Consider the following 15,064-nt stretch of genomic DNA (forward strand, 5'->3'; position numbering starts at 1 on the left):
TACTGTTAGGATGAACAACAACAAAAAAAATGTAATGGAGGCTCTACAATAAATCAGTAACGTTCGCTATATAACCATTAAACTTACTGATAAACTGAGACAGCAGTGGTACCTGTTCTCAAAATTCTGCCTCAAAACTATAAACCTGGAAAGTTTCTAAAAATGCCTGCTTACAAAATATGAAAATGCTCCAGCTCTTAGGAATTGTTTTACAAAATGGAACATGGGTTTGTGATTTTTAAATAAGTGTAGGACTACACATTGAGTGTTCTGAGCATAAGACCAGTCCCACTAGCATTCTAACTCAATGGATTTCAGTGAAAAATTTTTCACAAATACAGAAAAACAATCACTTCCATACCAAGTCATTAATTTTGTACAAAGAAATCTCATCCACTCTTGTAAAACACTGTGAGTAGACATTTTGACATTTTATTAGCTAGTTATTTGCCAATTCAAAATTTCTATTCAAAAGTTGTTCACACGCCAATGTCATTAGGAATCATTTTGAAGCTCTGGGAGGATTGCTGTAGTAGACAAAGCCAAAGCATCCTGCATGAGGGGAACTTCTGGTACACTCTCTTCTTAAAAAGTTCCTTTGAGTTACTCAGTGGAAATCATGCTCTGGAACACTGCTAACTTGTTATGCCCTAAATATCACTAACAGGACTAAACAGCCTTTCAGAATCCTGAGAAAAGGAAATGAAAGAATAACACATAATATGTATAAACAAAGGAATAAAAAAAAAATCAGATGAACCTCGCAATACTATTAATTGTGTAAGCTACCTCTCCCTAGAAGGAACTTGTTATCTTAAAAATCTGGGCTAACAGTGTCACACACGCCTCAAGGTTCATGCTATGTATCAAATTGAATTAGGAATGCTTTCTATTCAAATGAAAATCTTTAAAAATATATCAATGATTCTTGTGTTAGTAACTCTTACCTTGGGATGCAAGACTTCTAGCAGTCAACAAAATGCTGACAGTTTACATTGCTCCTTAATATTCCATGCATCTGACTGCCTTAGGGTCCTAATTCCAAATGATATGACAAAGCAGGGTCTAGGTGTTTCAGAATCCTTTCTACAGCAGGACAAAACAATGTCCATTAGTAGAGTGAAGCTATGCCTATACCTATGCCAGTATATTCTCAGTGTTAAATATGTTAGATCTGTATGAGATGTGTTTTAAGAAATTACCAGTTATGTTACTTTGTCAATACTGTCAGTTGGGTACAATCCCTTCTTAAGTATTTTCATGTAATTGACCAGGCAATTCCCTATCTTATACCCTAGCTGACTAGTCAAAGAACCCCATCTTCTAGGACTTAGGATTTGACCAGAATTGGCTGACTAGCACTACTAGAAATTTGTGAAACTTTTATGAAAACTTGTCTCTGACACTGAGAACTATATGGACAATGGAAGCCTAGGAATGATGGCCATTTTAGCAACACTTAGGTGATATATGAAAATTGCTTTTAAAGAAGTCAAAGGATTGCTAGGTTAATTCTTAATAAAATACTTGAATTTCTTAATTCTGAATAACTGAATTTTGTCTTGAACACATACACATTGCTGCTGTAAATATTTTCAGAATCAACATTGTAGGGTATAAGATATGATGCCTCTCAGTGAAGTAGTCTATCATAAATGTCTTCAAATAGGTCAAAAACTTAATTTTATGTGTACTGACTACTCTGCACAGAAAAAAGAAATCATGCAGTGACTCAACTCCTAGTCAATTTCTTCAAACATCAGCAAGAGGGGATGGGTGGGAGGGGGAGACAAAGTGGGAAGGGAGCACAATGAATTATGGAGGTAGATAATGGGTATTTTGGTGATGGGAACACTATAGTTAACACTTGAAGGATGGGGTGGGATCATACACTTGCAAAATAAAATGTAAAACAACATTACCTCAATTAAAAAAATTAGATGGGGGAGAAATAAAGAAGCCATTTATTTTGAGAATTAAATGAATTAAGCTAAGCATTTAGAATAACTGAAACACAAAGAACTCATATGTCACCTTTTTAGAACAGAGTATTTAGATACTAAGCTCCCTAACGTGCAAAAATACAGAAACATAGCTGAAACAATTGATTAATTGGGCTCTTTAGGTAAACCCCCTTAATGAGAATGTTTGAGGGAAATGCTTAACTTAAAATCCTTAGTAGAGGCCCTCCCTGGTGGCGCAGCGGGTTAAAGCACTGCACTGAGAAGCTAAAGCCACTTCCGCATGAGTTCGATTCCCGCCTGCCCCGGAGGAGACCACATGGCGTGGCAGACCTCTCCTGGCCCGCCCGCTGCTCCCCTCAGCAGTGTACTTCGTTGATCTGCCTGTTCTGCTCCCCACTCTGTCTCACTGCCCCTGAGTCTCTGGCCTGTACCCCAGTTCTGTATGTACAAATAAATAAATCTTTAAAAAAAAAAAAAATCCTTAGTAGAAATCTAGTACATTATTTTACTTTTACTAATCTGTTTCCCCCCAAAGGCATGAGGTGCTTTCTTTGATGGTAGCAAATTGGTTAAAAACAATGGGTTAAATCTTGGCTCCATCAACAGAAACTTAAACGGATAAGTTATGAGTCTTTCTGGACCGACCTCCCTATCATTAGAAACAGGGAGTAAAGCCATTCAGTACACAGAAGCAAAGTAACTTTTATATAATCTGCTCAATGAAATTATTATTTATTTCATTTCAGAACATGATTTTGATATCACCAACCAGTTTTTGTGATTTTTTCAAACATTTTTTGTGAGTTTTGCAAATCTTAGAAATTCTTCTGTGTAAGTACTTAACAAAAACCTGACATTAACTTATATGACTTACTGGTGACTACTGACAAAGCAGGAGTGAAATGATTTATATTACCAACTCATTTAGTTTAAAAGACAATGATGAAAACTAGACTGTTTCCTAACATAATTAAATTTCCATCCTATTTGACACACTGCAAGATTTCAAAATAATGCTTAGGTTTTATTTTAGAAATAAGTAATAAAAATAACCCATTATGACTGTACAGGAAAATATTCTAAATGCCAGTGAGAAAACAAAGGCAATAAAAATATACCTACAATGATAATTTTAAGTTTCAAGAGTAAAATTCCTGCATGTACCTTTTCAGACTGACAAATATAAACAAAAAACTGGGATTTCGTACAGAATATTATAAATATGGCACAGTAGGAAAACAGGAAAAATAGGTCTTCAAATATTCAAATACCTTTAACGTTTAAATATTCAGCTTTTTAAGGTCAAAGAATCAGGTGTAACTCAGAACAGTGAAATGCAAAAAATACCTTCCATAAATTGTTTTACGTGGTTCTCCTTCTACATTCCAGTTGTAACTGGGAAGGTTAACTTAAAATACGTAGTACTTGAAATAAGGTTAAGTTTTTAAAGTTCATCTTAAGAGTAAAGTAGGACATAACTATATAACTCCAGTCATTTTATTTATCAAAGATGAAGGTTGCTGAAATCCTGAAATAATCCTGTGACCGCAGTAGATGTTACCAAATACTAACAAAATATTAACAAAATCCAGTGTATACCATTAATTCTTATATCAAATATATATTTAATTTGCCTAGTTCAATCATTTCTGCTAAAATATGCCAGAAAAACAAATTTCCTATAATTCCCAGACACAATGCATTATTTTACATTAACTACTAATAAAACAAATTTATAGCAGACAATAAAGAAATACAACAAATTAAGTGTCAATCTTTACCAATTTATTTTATACAAAACAGTAGCAATGTAGAATATGGGAATTATCTTCTGCTGCCACACACGCAAGTCGTGAACATTCCAAGCCAATGTATACAGTATGGAGGGGAAGGCTAAACAATAGCGTCAACCATGCTACTGAACTGAATTTTTATTTAAAAATATTAAAAATTATGTCTTCATAATATTGCTCTCATCATTGAAGACTGAAAACAAAAACATGACTTTAAGATTAAAAAAAGAGGGGAAAGAAAGGAGTAACTAAGAGGCTGCTACACACTGCCATACAGTCAAACCATCATACTTCAATATTTGCATACTTGATAGCAGCATTATTTTTACTGAACCGTGTGCAACTACATTTAGGAACACAACAAAGCAAAATATCATGGCAGTCACCAATTGAGATCCAAAAGAAAACAAAACAAAAAACCTCTAGATGAACATTTATGAAGAATGAATCAATATCTACATTCTTAGACTGTTCCATACTGCCCAACAGAAGTGTCAACTCAAATTTTCAAACTATGCATTTTTGGAGGATTTGAGTTTTTCCAGTTCTTATTATACTGCATGCTTGGAACAAAGAGGGTCATAATAAATCCTTCTACACAATGAACTTTTAAGTAGACAGCTGAAAATAAATTTACTACTTGCAAACACACACAAAAAAAAAAATACAAGATTTTTTTTATCTTTAAACAATCAGTGCTTCCAAAAGCGCATTATCTTCTATATCGACCTCTTTCCCCTCGGTCTCTGTCTCGATCACATAATCGCTCTCTTTCTCTTTCTCTATCACGTCCTCTATCTCGCTCTCTGTCTCTTCTGTTATCTCTAGGGCGATCTCGCTCTCGTTCCCGATCTCTTTCACGGGGTCTACTTCTCCGACCACTGACCACAGCTTGTGTGCGACGAAGGAAATCATCCACCCTCATATCATAATCATGCTAGAAAAGGTAAGCAATGGATTAGGTATGTCAAAAGTTCCAATGCAATTTGTGAATTTCTATATTCTAATTATCATCTGGAGAAACAATCATTCACTGGATGCAATTTTGACATTACATTTGATACAGAAAAAGGACACTGGTATCTCAACTCATTAAGATACCTAAAACATAGCATTATTCAGATATTTTTGAAAATCACCTCTTACAGTTTCCTATGAATAATGTTTAAAGTAACTTTCTTACCCATTTAAGTAATCGAAGAAATCACCTAGTGATAAGCAACAATTATTACACATCCATGGTGCCAATTATAATGCTTAATGTCATCAATGTTTTTCCCTCCTTTGAGTCTATAAACTAAACTGAACCAACTCTGCCCTCTTATGGTATAACTAGGAACTGTTACATTCCAGATATTCTTTGAAACTGCACAGCTTTGCTGACAATTTGATAGAATTTTAGGAAAATATGTACTGAGTCTCTTCCATAGATTTCCATACACTCAAGCTGCCCCTCTGTGGCGGCTTCTAAGCTTGCTATAAAGCTTTCTACTTACTTAGTTTTCAATTCACCTTTACTTACTGAATTTGAACTCTGCGTGAATAATCAGAATTTAAGGTTCAAAAACATAAATCTCACACTACTTTTTATATATGTGAACATAAATATGAAATACATGTACTAACCAAATATTACCTTGTAAACGTACATGAAAGAGGACTTATAAAAATTGACAATTACTTCAGTAAAACTTAGAAAGACCTGCTGCTATGAAAACCATGTGATCATTTACAAAAGGAATGTAAAAACACCACAACCCATTTAGCAAACTAAATTTCATCATGAATAGGCTGTATGTTTATCCTGTGGGCCTGAAAACCCTTCTCAATTAAAGTTTACTAAAGAGTCAGTATTCATATGTAGTTTTACAAAATATTAAAGATCTTAGTAAGATTTGAGTTTGGAGGGTTGACAAATATCAACCATAAAAAGTCTTAAACATAAGCTAGGAAACTACCACTTTAAATGGCACTCTCAAATATGCATGTTCTTCATCTAAGTCAGAAAATAAAAGGAAGTTTATTTAGTACAACACAAAGTCATCACCACACATGTGTGAGTTCTATATCCTTCTTTAATAATAACCAAACTTACTTGCTGAGGCTAGCAAACTTATATGCAAAAGTTAAATGAGTGCCATAGTTTTTGAACTAATATTATAAAAAAAATTAGTATCTTTCAATAAACAAATTTAATCCACCTAAGTACAATAGAGCCCTAAAAACCTTAACTAGTCTCTTCCCTTCATCCTGTTTTTGAAGTGATCAAAAAAGTTTCAATCACATAAAACTGTTAGAAATAATGATTCTTGTGCATTTATTAATCTACTTGCAAGCATCATCCTGTAAGAGGTGAGACAAAATAACTTATTTTGTTATTAGAGCTAATAAAATTTGATAGGAATAAAATTAGATTTGAGATTTTTCTATTAATAACAGAGTTTAGAAATATCCTAACTATGAACCTACAAAGTTATAACTGAAAATTCCAGTAAAAAATTATCCTATTAACTATGTTTACATCCCTAAAGACATTACCTAACTTACGTGTAGGAGTTAACTTAAGCAACTGTTGTTTCATCAATAAAAGAAAAATAATTTAAATAACCCAAAGTATTAGACTTTTAAAATAAAGCCAAATTTTGAAATTACTCCAAAATAGTCTGTAGTAAGATATGAAAGAGTCCATCATTCACCATCTTCCCTCACATTATCTACATTACTCCAAGTAGGTTCCTTACACTTCTGCCTCTCATGCACTTACTACTCGTTTGTCTCTGTATCTTGCTTCATGGGGTACTGGATGATGTCCTGAGTAAGGGGGATGAGCTTGAGGAGGTGGAGCATGGTGTTGGTAATAAGGATGGTGTGGAGGTTGCTCCATTCCAGGATAAGGCGTCTAAAAACAGAAAACCACTGTCATTAGCATCAATCAAATATCCCTACTAGCAAACCATTCTTAGAATTTATCAACCAAAACCACCCACGCAAAATAATGTTGTCATTTCAAAATACCCTTACTGGAAATACGTAACATGTTTTACATATTTAAGATTTAACATGTTTATACGTTTATATGATAGTATTTAAATACCAACAGAAACAGCAAACATCTATACAGTGCTTACTATAAGCACTATTATTCTAATTAAGCACTTTCACATATTTCATTTCATTCTCCCAGCCATCCTGAAACACAAGTACTATGATTATTACTTTACAAAAGGGAAAAATTAAGGCATGAACTGGTTAAGGAACTGTTAAGTAAAAGGGTAGAACTAGAATACTTTTACATCATGACTCTAAAAATCAGTTAACTGTGTGAAAATCTATTCTTAAAAAAATAAACCCAAAACGCCAGGGGTTAAGGAACCTTAAATGTCTTTATAAAATGAATAGCTGCCAATCAAAGGTTACTAACCAAATTGGTGCCAAAACATTATTAAATATTTCAATTTTTAAAAATCTATCTGTATACAGTACAAGTGAAACAAAAGTCAGATAAATAGGTCACATTACAGGAAGCTTCTAAAAATCTTTAAAAAGATTAAGACACTAAGAACTATTTAAACTTCCTAACTGCTTGGCTTTACCTACCCTCATTACCTTAAAAAACATAATCTAGAGGACCTAGTTTTCTTAAAAAAAAAATGATAAAGCTAAAAGTAGAACAGGGTTTAATTAACTTTATTTATACAGAGAATTAAATAAATACTAGGATTAGTATTGCTAAGTGCTATGTATATTTTGCAATATTTCACTTTTCACCAATCAGATGTTAACACTCTTCCACTGATCTAAATCAATGGAAGATAGACATAGTGTCTATCTACCAAAGTATAAACAAGAGCAGGCACAGCGCCTTGCACAAAGGTGGACACTATTTTGCCGAATGAACCAAAAAAAGTAACAAATGCCCATTCAGTTTCATAAAAAGAATTAACCTGTAGGTACATCTTTAATATGTGTATTATAATGTATGTCAAGCTTGCCCAAGGTAAAAATAATAGAGAAGGAAAGGTACATGAACTCAGACGCAGCTTGTACTGCTAATCACTACAATAATAAACCATAACAATTACCAATTTAGGTCTGCACTATTAACACAAATCATTCATTACTCTCTAGTTTTAAAAACAGCATACAATTATAAAAAAAATATATTTTAGTGAGTAATTAACATTTACAACCCAAATAAATAACTTGCGCTAATATAATGAAGTTAAATAACTTGCAAAAACATAATACAAACCATTCCTTGCCAAGGTGGTGGTGGTCCCATGTTATGAAATTCCCTCACATAATCATTGTAGGACTAAAATGAAAGATGATATTGTCAATAATAAATATAAAATCAAACCCAGAACTACAAAATAAATCACATCCTGATTTGTGTACATTAACATATAAAATGAATTGCTTACCCCATTTAAAAACACATCTCGGCGAACTCCTGAAAATCGTCTGTTGGGAATAAGATTTGTGAAACTAAATTCAGGTAATTCATAAACTAGTTCCAAGAATGTAATTCAAAACTAAGCAAGAGTGAACCCAACTTACCTGTCCACTTCCTGGTATCGTGGATCCTTTAAATACCCTGTTCAAACATCAAGCATTTTAGTAAATCAAATTTATATTTTTTTTATTCTGGCATCACAATAAGCCTTCCTTACCACTCATTTCAATTCTTTCCATGAAATATAATGATGCTATCATTGTATTATTCCATTTTCAGATTTTCTTCTCAGATTACATGATAATCTAGGAAGTAACTAAATAACTTACTGGTTTCACAGAATTATAAACTGCTAGAGAGCTTTTCAATAAGGATCTTCTAAATACACACCCAAATCTTGCTAGATAGAAATTTTCTTCATTCTACTCCATAAGGAAGTAAGGGCAGAGAAATTATCTCATGGACGCTGTAATAGGATTTCTTTTAATAAATGTTTACCACCTTCCGGTATATACAAGTGATGCGCAAGTCAACCACGCTTCTTAAAATCCAAATTTAAGGGCAAGACAAAGCTGTGTAAGTTGTGAAACTGAAATATATATATACCTAAAATCAAAGAGCCATTTCCATGTTGTTTAATTTTTGTAAGTGTGTCTATTTTTAAATACTTATTCGCAAGTCATTTGCCTTTCTATTTCAAGACTGAGTAAAAGCTGCTTTTTAGTTTACAAGCCAAATATATCCCATTCCTCTCCAAAATTATCAAGTTAAAATATTTTTATTTAGAATAATATAGAACTTCAGTTTCTAATCAAAACTATAAACCACATGAAGTGCTAAGTATCATCAGACTAAAAAGTACAACAGCAGGTTAAGATCACTGCTTTCCCTAACTATATTTAACTTTAAAACACATTTGCAGATTCCATTTGTGTAGTAATTTCAGGTAATGATGACAATGAGTCATACTAGAAAAGACAACCTTGAAATAGAGGAAAAAAGACTGAGTACTATAAATGATTTCCTAAAGTTCAAGTAGTCACATCCTAATGTGTCTTCATTTTTAAAACTATACGATTGCAATAGAAGTTTTGTCTGTGTGTGTATTTTTAAATAATCTGAAATCAAATATCTGCAGGATTATAAAATATTAACCTGGTCTCTGGTGAAACTCAGGGGCATAGTCAATCCTTGGTTTCTTTCTGCTGTTATGAATATCATAATCTTCTGGTCGACGCCTACACAAATTAGACACATTAAAAATTAAACCAAAAACTGCTGATAGAACAAATAGCAACAAGAACTGACAAAAATAAAAACAAATAATAGCCCATCATTTCCTTCAAAATAATACCCTAGATTTTGGTAAGTAAAAATTATCTTTAAATAATTAAATTTATCAAATTAATTACTATAAACCAGTTTTTAAATGCTGGAAGCATTCTAATTCTCATGGTTTGATGCGAGACTAGCAAAGAATAGTCGGTTCAAAATATATAATTACATTCTTGTATTCAAACAAAAGTAAAGCTGTTCTTAAACACATTACCTGCTTGAATATTACCTCCAAAATCTCCGCATTCAGAAGGAAAGAAAAAAGGGGGTAATGCCTCTATTATTACATAACGTGTAATTGTGAAACTTATTCTATTAAATTATTGATATCTTTTAGGGTAAGACAATTTCTTAAGTATTTTTCTGCTTTGCACAGTCATACTTTTCATATGATCATACAGAAAATGTTACTGTTGAAAGTGATTTTACAGTAAAGTTTGAAAATATTAATACTTTGAAAAAACTAAATTCTACACTTAACATTAGGAGTTAAGGGGATTTCTCGACAACGTCTTAAAATAAAACTGGCATGTAACGGGAGAGTTTTAACAAAGTTCATCAAATGAGTTCAAAGTGTATTCTCTAGAAGGTAGAAATTTACTCTTGCAGTGGGCTGTTTCTACTATCTTTCATAAATCTCAAGGGTTAAATTTAACACATCATTAAGTACATTTTACTTAGCATTTAATAAAGAGCTACACAATTGTTTTAATCCAGGTTTTTAGATAATACCCCTTTTTCCTTTATAGCAGGTAAAAATCTATGTAATAACCTGGTATCACTAGTTTTCCAGCTATTTTTCTGAGTATAAACCACTTTCATTAACTTTTGTAACAGAAGATTAACTCTTACTGCAAAGTGCAATAACCCCACCCCACCCCCAACAGAATAAAAACAATCTACAATAAATAAGACTAAAATTAAAAGCTGGTTTAAAAAATAAACATACCGCTTTCTTGTAGTTTGGGGAGTGCATTTACGACCGGTATAAAACATGATAGTAACAGTTCATACAGTAGTCCAACTACTGTCTTTAAGTTGTAAGCCACATACATATATGGAGGCCCTGGCAGGCTTGAGAGAAGGTGTAGTGGTGTAATAAGTATAGTTTGCAGTCCATTGCAAAACTGAGGTAAAAACTTCACTTGTATATACTGTATTGCACTGGAAACCTCTTAGCTTAAAACTTCAAAAGACATCTTGGTGCTCAGTCCTTTTAGGCCAAAAGTAAGGGGGCTCTGCCAGGTTTCCTCCTACCTACTCGACAGTGTCCTTGATAAGCTCAAAGAAATGGGGACTCTTGGTTGGATTATCTGTACCTACCACAGGATGTTTCCACCAAAAGGAAACTTAACCAAAGGTTTCATCCCATCAACCATACATCCAAGTCTTTAGCAGAATATTTTAGATTTAGCTGTATGCAAATCTATACAGGGGAAGGTGTTGGATAGAAGGGCTTAAATCAGTCCTTTGCAAAGACTTCTCCAATTCTGTAACAAGTTAGACCCCCTTTTCCTGGAAAATGCTGTTTAGTTCATAAAGTAGTGATCAATAACCATGGCGATCCTCTAAAAAACACTTTTAAGTCCACAGGTACTGCCAGCATCTGGAAAAGTTGTAAACAGACACAGCAACAGCCCTTCTTTTTGGTTTGTTGCCGGGTCTCCCAGGGCCACTTGATCACCTTTGGAAAGAACCTATTGTTTTCAGCTCAGCAAGATGTGTGAATTCACTGGGTACATGTTAGAGATTATTTGGCAATGGGGTTAACACATCACGGTGATAAAATGTGAATAGTCCCAGTAATGCTCCTCTTGAATATCAAAATAACTTAAAATATTTTATCCTCTAAATGAGGCGTCATCTTCTGAAAAAACATTAGTGATCCTTTATAAAAGTCCCATATCTGACAAGGCTTATCCAGAGACACACCTGAAAAAAAAGGCTTTTTACAAAATATTAACAATTTTTGCAAATAAAGATTTCCTTCTCTTCCTTCCTTCTAGCCTGTTCTTATCAACAAATGCCTACCTCATTTCAACTGTATACATTGCATTACTGGAATATCTAGTCTAAACTGGTTATTGCTCTTTAGCAAATATATTTTCTGCATAAGGAAAGATCCCCATTTCCTCTTGAAAATGACTCAGACCAAGGTGACCATGTGAAATCCTCAATGAAGCCACAAACTAGTCCATGCAGCTTGATTTGAGGATTTTCTCTTTCTTCTTTACCGCAGGACAAACTTTTGACGAATCATATTCCTCCATCATGTTATTCTGATACATGTGCCTATTATCAGTCCAAAGAACGTTTCTAACCTTCCCACATCCCGGACTGGTTCTCGACGGGATGGACGTCCTCTTGATCGGGGCTGAGAATGCATTCTTCTCTTGTGACGCATTTTATGAATGACCTGATACAAGTCAATACTTTCATCGGGAGGAAATAGAAGACAAAGCTGCGTTCCACATTCAAGTTCAATTTCCTAAAATAGGAAATTAGTTATTTACAAGAGGAAAACAAGAAAAACTTTCAATATACTTGCATTTTCATGACAGACAATAAAACAAGCCTGATTTGAAGGCTTTCTCCCCAAGATTGACAATAACATGAGACTCCAATAAACTTCCACGAAAAAATTTGAAAATAACATTCGAAAGTGTTTCATGTATGTATTTAAAACATCAATAGATGGATTAAAAATTAAACACGTAGAATTTCCCAAGTTAAACACACAAATGTGGTTGCTTAAAATCTGACAATCACCCTCTGCAAATAAAGGAATACTTTTTTAAGCAAAATACAAAAATGAAGGACAAAGTCATCAATCTTAAATAGTAAAGAAAAAACATGCCAGATTTGTGCCAATAACTAATAATTATGGACTGTGAAATGCAATACGTTGTATCAACTACAAAGTCAACTCATCACCTATAGACGTGTATTAAAATTTTCCCAACATTTTCACTTATGAGCAGTGAAAATTACATATAGAAAACGTACTGATCAAAGGGTTGGGTTTATTTTAAATCACTGTATACTTAATTTCATTTGCAGACTTGAAAATCTGAGTACTCATACTGATCTCATAAGGCTTTCTTTAGAACTGTAAATAAAAGTGCAGACTCCGTAGAATAATTATTTTAGGAAAAAAACATGTAAAATCAGACCAATTTTCTTCAAATTGTGTTCCTTCCATTCTATTAATTAAAGTCATATAAAGCTATCTTTTTTTTAACAATGGAGCTCTTTTATAAATTAGTCATAATTACAATAATCATAAACCATTAAAGGAAATTTTTCCTTAATCTTCATGCAAATTCTCTCAGAAATTGCTATATGATGTGCTTCCACAAAGATCGCTAAAAGGATTGATTAAAGTGTGAACATTTTTAAAAGAAGCCATTAAAACAAACCTGTCCATCACGTCCAATCTTTACGGGCTTATGTTCATTCCAAGGATTGGTGAGATGAGCTGATTTAGTGAAGGGTAATTCACGCCTAAATACAAAGTATTACCAATTACATTCTTTTGTAGAACCATTTAAACCTATACACTATCTTCAGTAGTGAATTCCAATGTTACTCATGATTTAAATGTGACTAAAATGAAGAATCACTTAAACTGGAACAGCTTAATCCCAACGGAGGAACCTCTTTAGGGATTATTCTTTTCAATATCCCTAAAGCATAATTTGGAAATAAGTTTGGGGTTTAAATTCCCTTTCTCTTTCAAGATCTCTGACACTGAGTTTTTTCATCTCACAAACAAGGATATCGCCACTTCCTTCTTATTAATAATCTAAGTAGTTTGCAAATAAAACGACATGTAAAACAATACATTTCATTTCTACATATTCAAAAACTGAACTTCATATTAACTGATTAAGAAAAAGCTCAATCTTTACCAAGCTGTTACTACCAAATTGAAATGATAGTGTTCCCTATCATGACTCACAGTTGCTTTCCCAGATTCAAGTGTCCTATGACTTTCAGTAAGGTAGTATTTCCCAACAGAGTAGACAACACAAAAATTAAGCTTTTGAATTTCTATTTTTGTATTAGTTATATCCACCACTTAAACAACAGTGCAGCAAGAACAGTATAACTTTACAAACCTAACTCTAAGCTCTCTGGGAGTCAAATAATCTCACCAAACTTCAAAAACAGTCTGCAGCTTAACAGTTTTTAACAGCCTACCACAATGCTGAATGTAAACAAGAGCTGTAATGAGTAGTTATCAAGAAATGGCCAGAAACTTAACAGCATTCGATAAGTTTTTATCTATCTGTGCATAAAATGGTTAGTGCTAAATTAAACAACTGCTTTAATTAAGCAGCTGTAAGTGCAATTGCTCAAAGGGCATGAGTAAAACAAAAGTTTGCATTCCCAAACTTTCCTCCACAGCTATCAGAAAACACAACACACATAATTATTCTGTGAGAGAATGAGTACATAATAGAATACAGAAATTTGTTTTTAATGAAGAGTCACATCTATTTGGGGGGGAAGAAAAGTCATCAGAATAAATGGTGTATGACAAATGGACGTTAAATGACTTGGGGGAAGTCAAAGAGAGATTAAGGCGGGATTATAGCTGAAAAAATTACACACCTCATGCAAAGACTTATGGAAGACATAAGCAAGTAATCTGATCCAGTAGGCAAACTATATAACCATTTTAAATACCAATTTAAGATATTTAATCTTAAATATCTTCTTGAACGTTCAAATTTTGAGAAAAAATGTTGACATTTGCAGAGAAAGAAAAGTATACCCTCAAGTTAAATTAGTGACATGTTCTGTGATGATGGTGACAGGAACATATGGGAGCAGAAAGCAATGAAAAGATCCGCAATACTACGAGACTTCAATGGATCTTTTAATCTCTCATCTTACTTCATATATCAAAGAAGGTTCTAGAGTGAACTCACACATACACACATCCAAGCAGACAAATGTAATGAAGTAGAGAACTTTAGAAAACTCTGAGAACTTTAGAAAACGAGTGATTCTGACGTAAGGATTAGTAAATGAGGCAAAAGAATGTAAAACATTACAGAAGCTCTGTGCTTGATTATGGTTTGGTTATTAAGAGGAGAAATTCTGAAAGAAAAATGGGTTAACTGAGATGGATGTGAAAGGTTTATTTACAAACAGTAATTCTGTGAACAGTGCAACGGTAATTTTAATTTTTGATGAGTGACATTTTGTAGATTAGTCTTATTTTGAAAGGACTCCAGTGACAACTTAAATAAGCCACTTGAAAAGCTTCCTCTTCTACCTGCTATCTATCACCAGCCACTGCAGTGTGAGTTCTATCTCCAGCCAGGGAGCTAACCCACATGGTGCAGCAGCCTTCCCCTGCCTCATCCAGCTGCTGCTTCCCTCGGCAGGGTTCAGTTCTGCTGCCCACTGTCTCTGGTGAATCCTCTCCACCTCCCACAACAAGCCTACACCCCAATTTCTTGCATACATAAATAAAAATAAATCTTAAAAAAAGGAAGAAACAT

The 15,064-nt window shown here is 33.5% G+C and overlaps 1 protein-coding gene across 7 annotated transcripts in view; it reads right to left on the reverse strand.

The window, feature by feature from the left end:
• Positions 1 to 3,733: 3,733 nt before the first annotated feature.
• YTHDC1 (YTH domain containing 1) overlaps positions 3,734 to 15,064 on the reverse strand; it is a 38,737-nt gene continuing 27,406 nt past the window's right edge. For 3 of the 7 annotated variants that reach the window (XM_012724225.1, XM_012724226.1, XM_012724222.1), the window contains 8 exons: positions 12,968 to 13,052; positions 11,870 to 12,036; positions 9,369 to 9,451; positions 8,318 to 8,354; positions 8,182 to 8,245; positions 8,010 to 8,072; positions 6,522 to 6,656; positions 3,735 to 4,694 (listed from right to left, as the gene is read on the reverse strand). In XM_012724225.1, the coding sequence (XP_012579679.1) occupies positions 4,470 to 4,694; positions 6,522 to 6,656; positions 8,010 to 8,072; positions 8,182 to 8,245; positions 8,318 to 8,354; positions 9,369 to 9,451; positions 11,870 to 12,036; positions 12,968 to 13,052 (859 nt within the window). In that variant the 3' untranslated portion in view covers positions 3,735 to 4,469. Of the gene's footprint in view, positions 4,695 to 6,521; positions 6,657 to 8,009; positions 8,073 to 8,181; positions 8,246 to 8,317; positions 8,355 to 9,368; positions 9,452 to 11,869; positions 12,037 to 12,967; positions 13,053 to 15,064 lie in introns of all 7 variants that reach the window. The other 4 variants (XM_004681257.1, XM_012724227.1, XM_004681255.2 and 1 more) reach the window with 2 other exon arrangements.

The sequence above is a fragment of the Condylura cristata genome, unplaced genomic scaffold (genome assembly GCF_000260355.1).
Source record: "Condylura cristata isolate star-nosed mole 26May11 unplaced genomic scaffold, ConCri1.0 scaffold00012, whole genome shotgun sequence".
Lineage (NCBI taxonomy): Eukaryota > Metazoa > Chordata > Mammalia > Eulipotyphla > Talpidae > Condylura > Condylura cristata.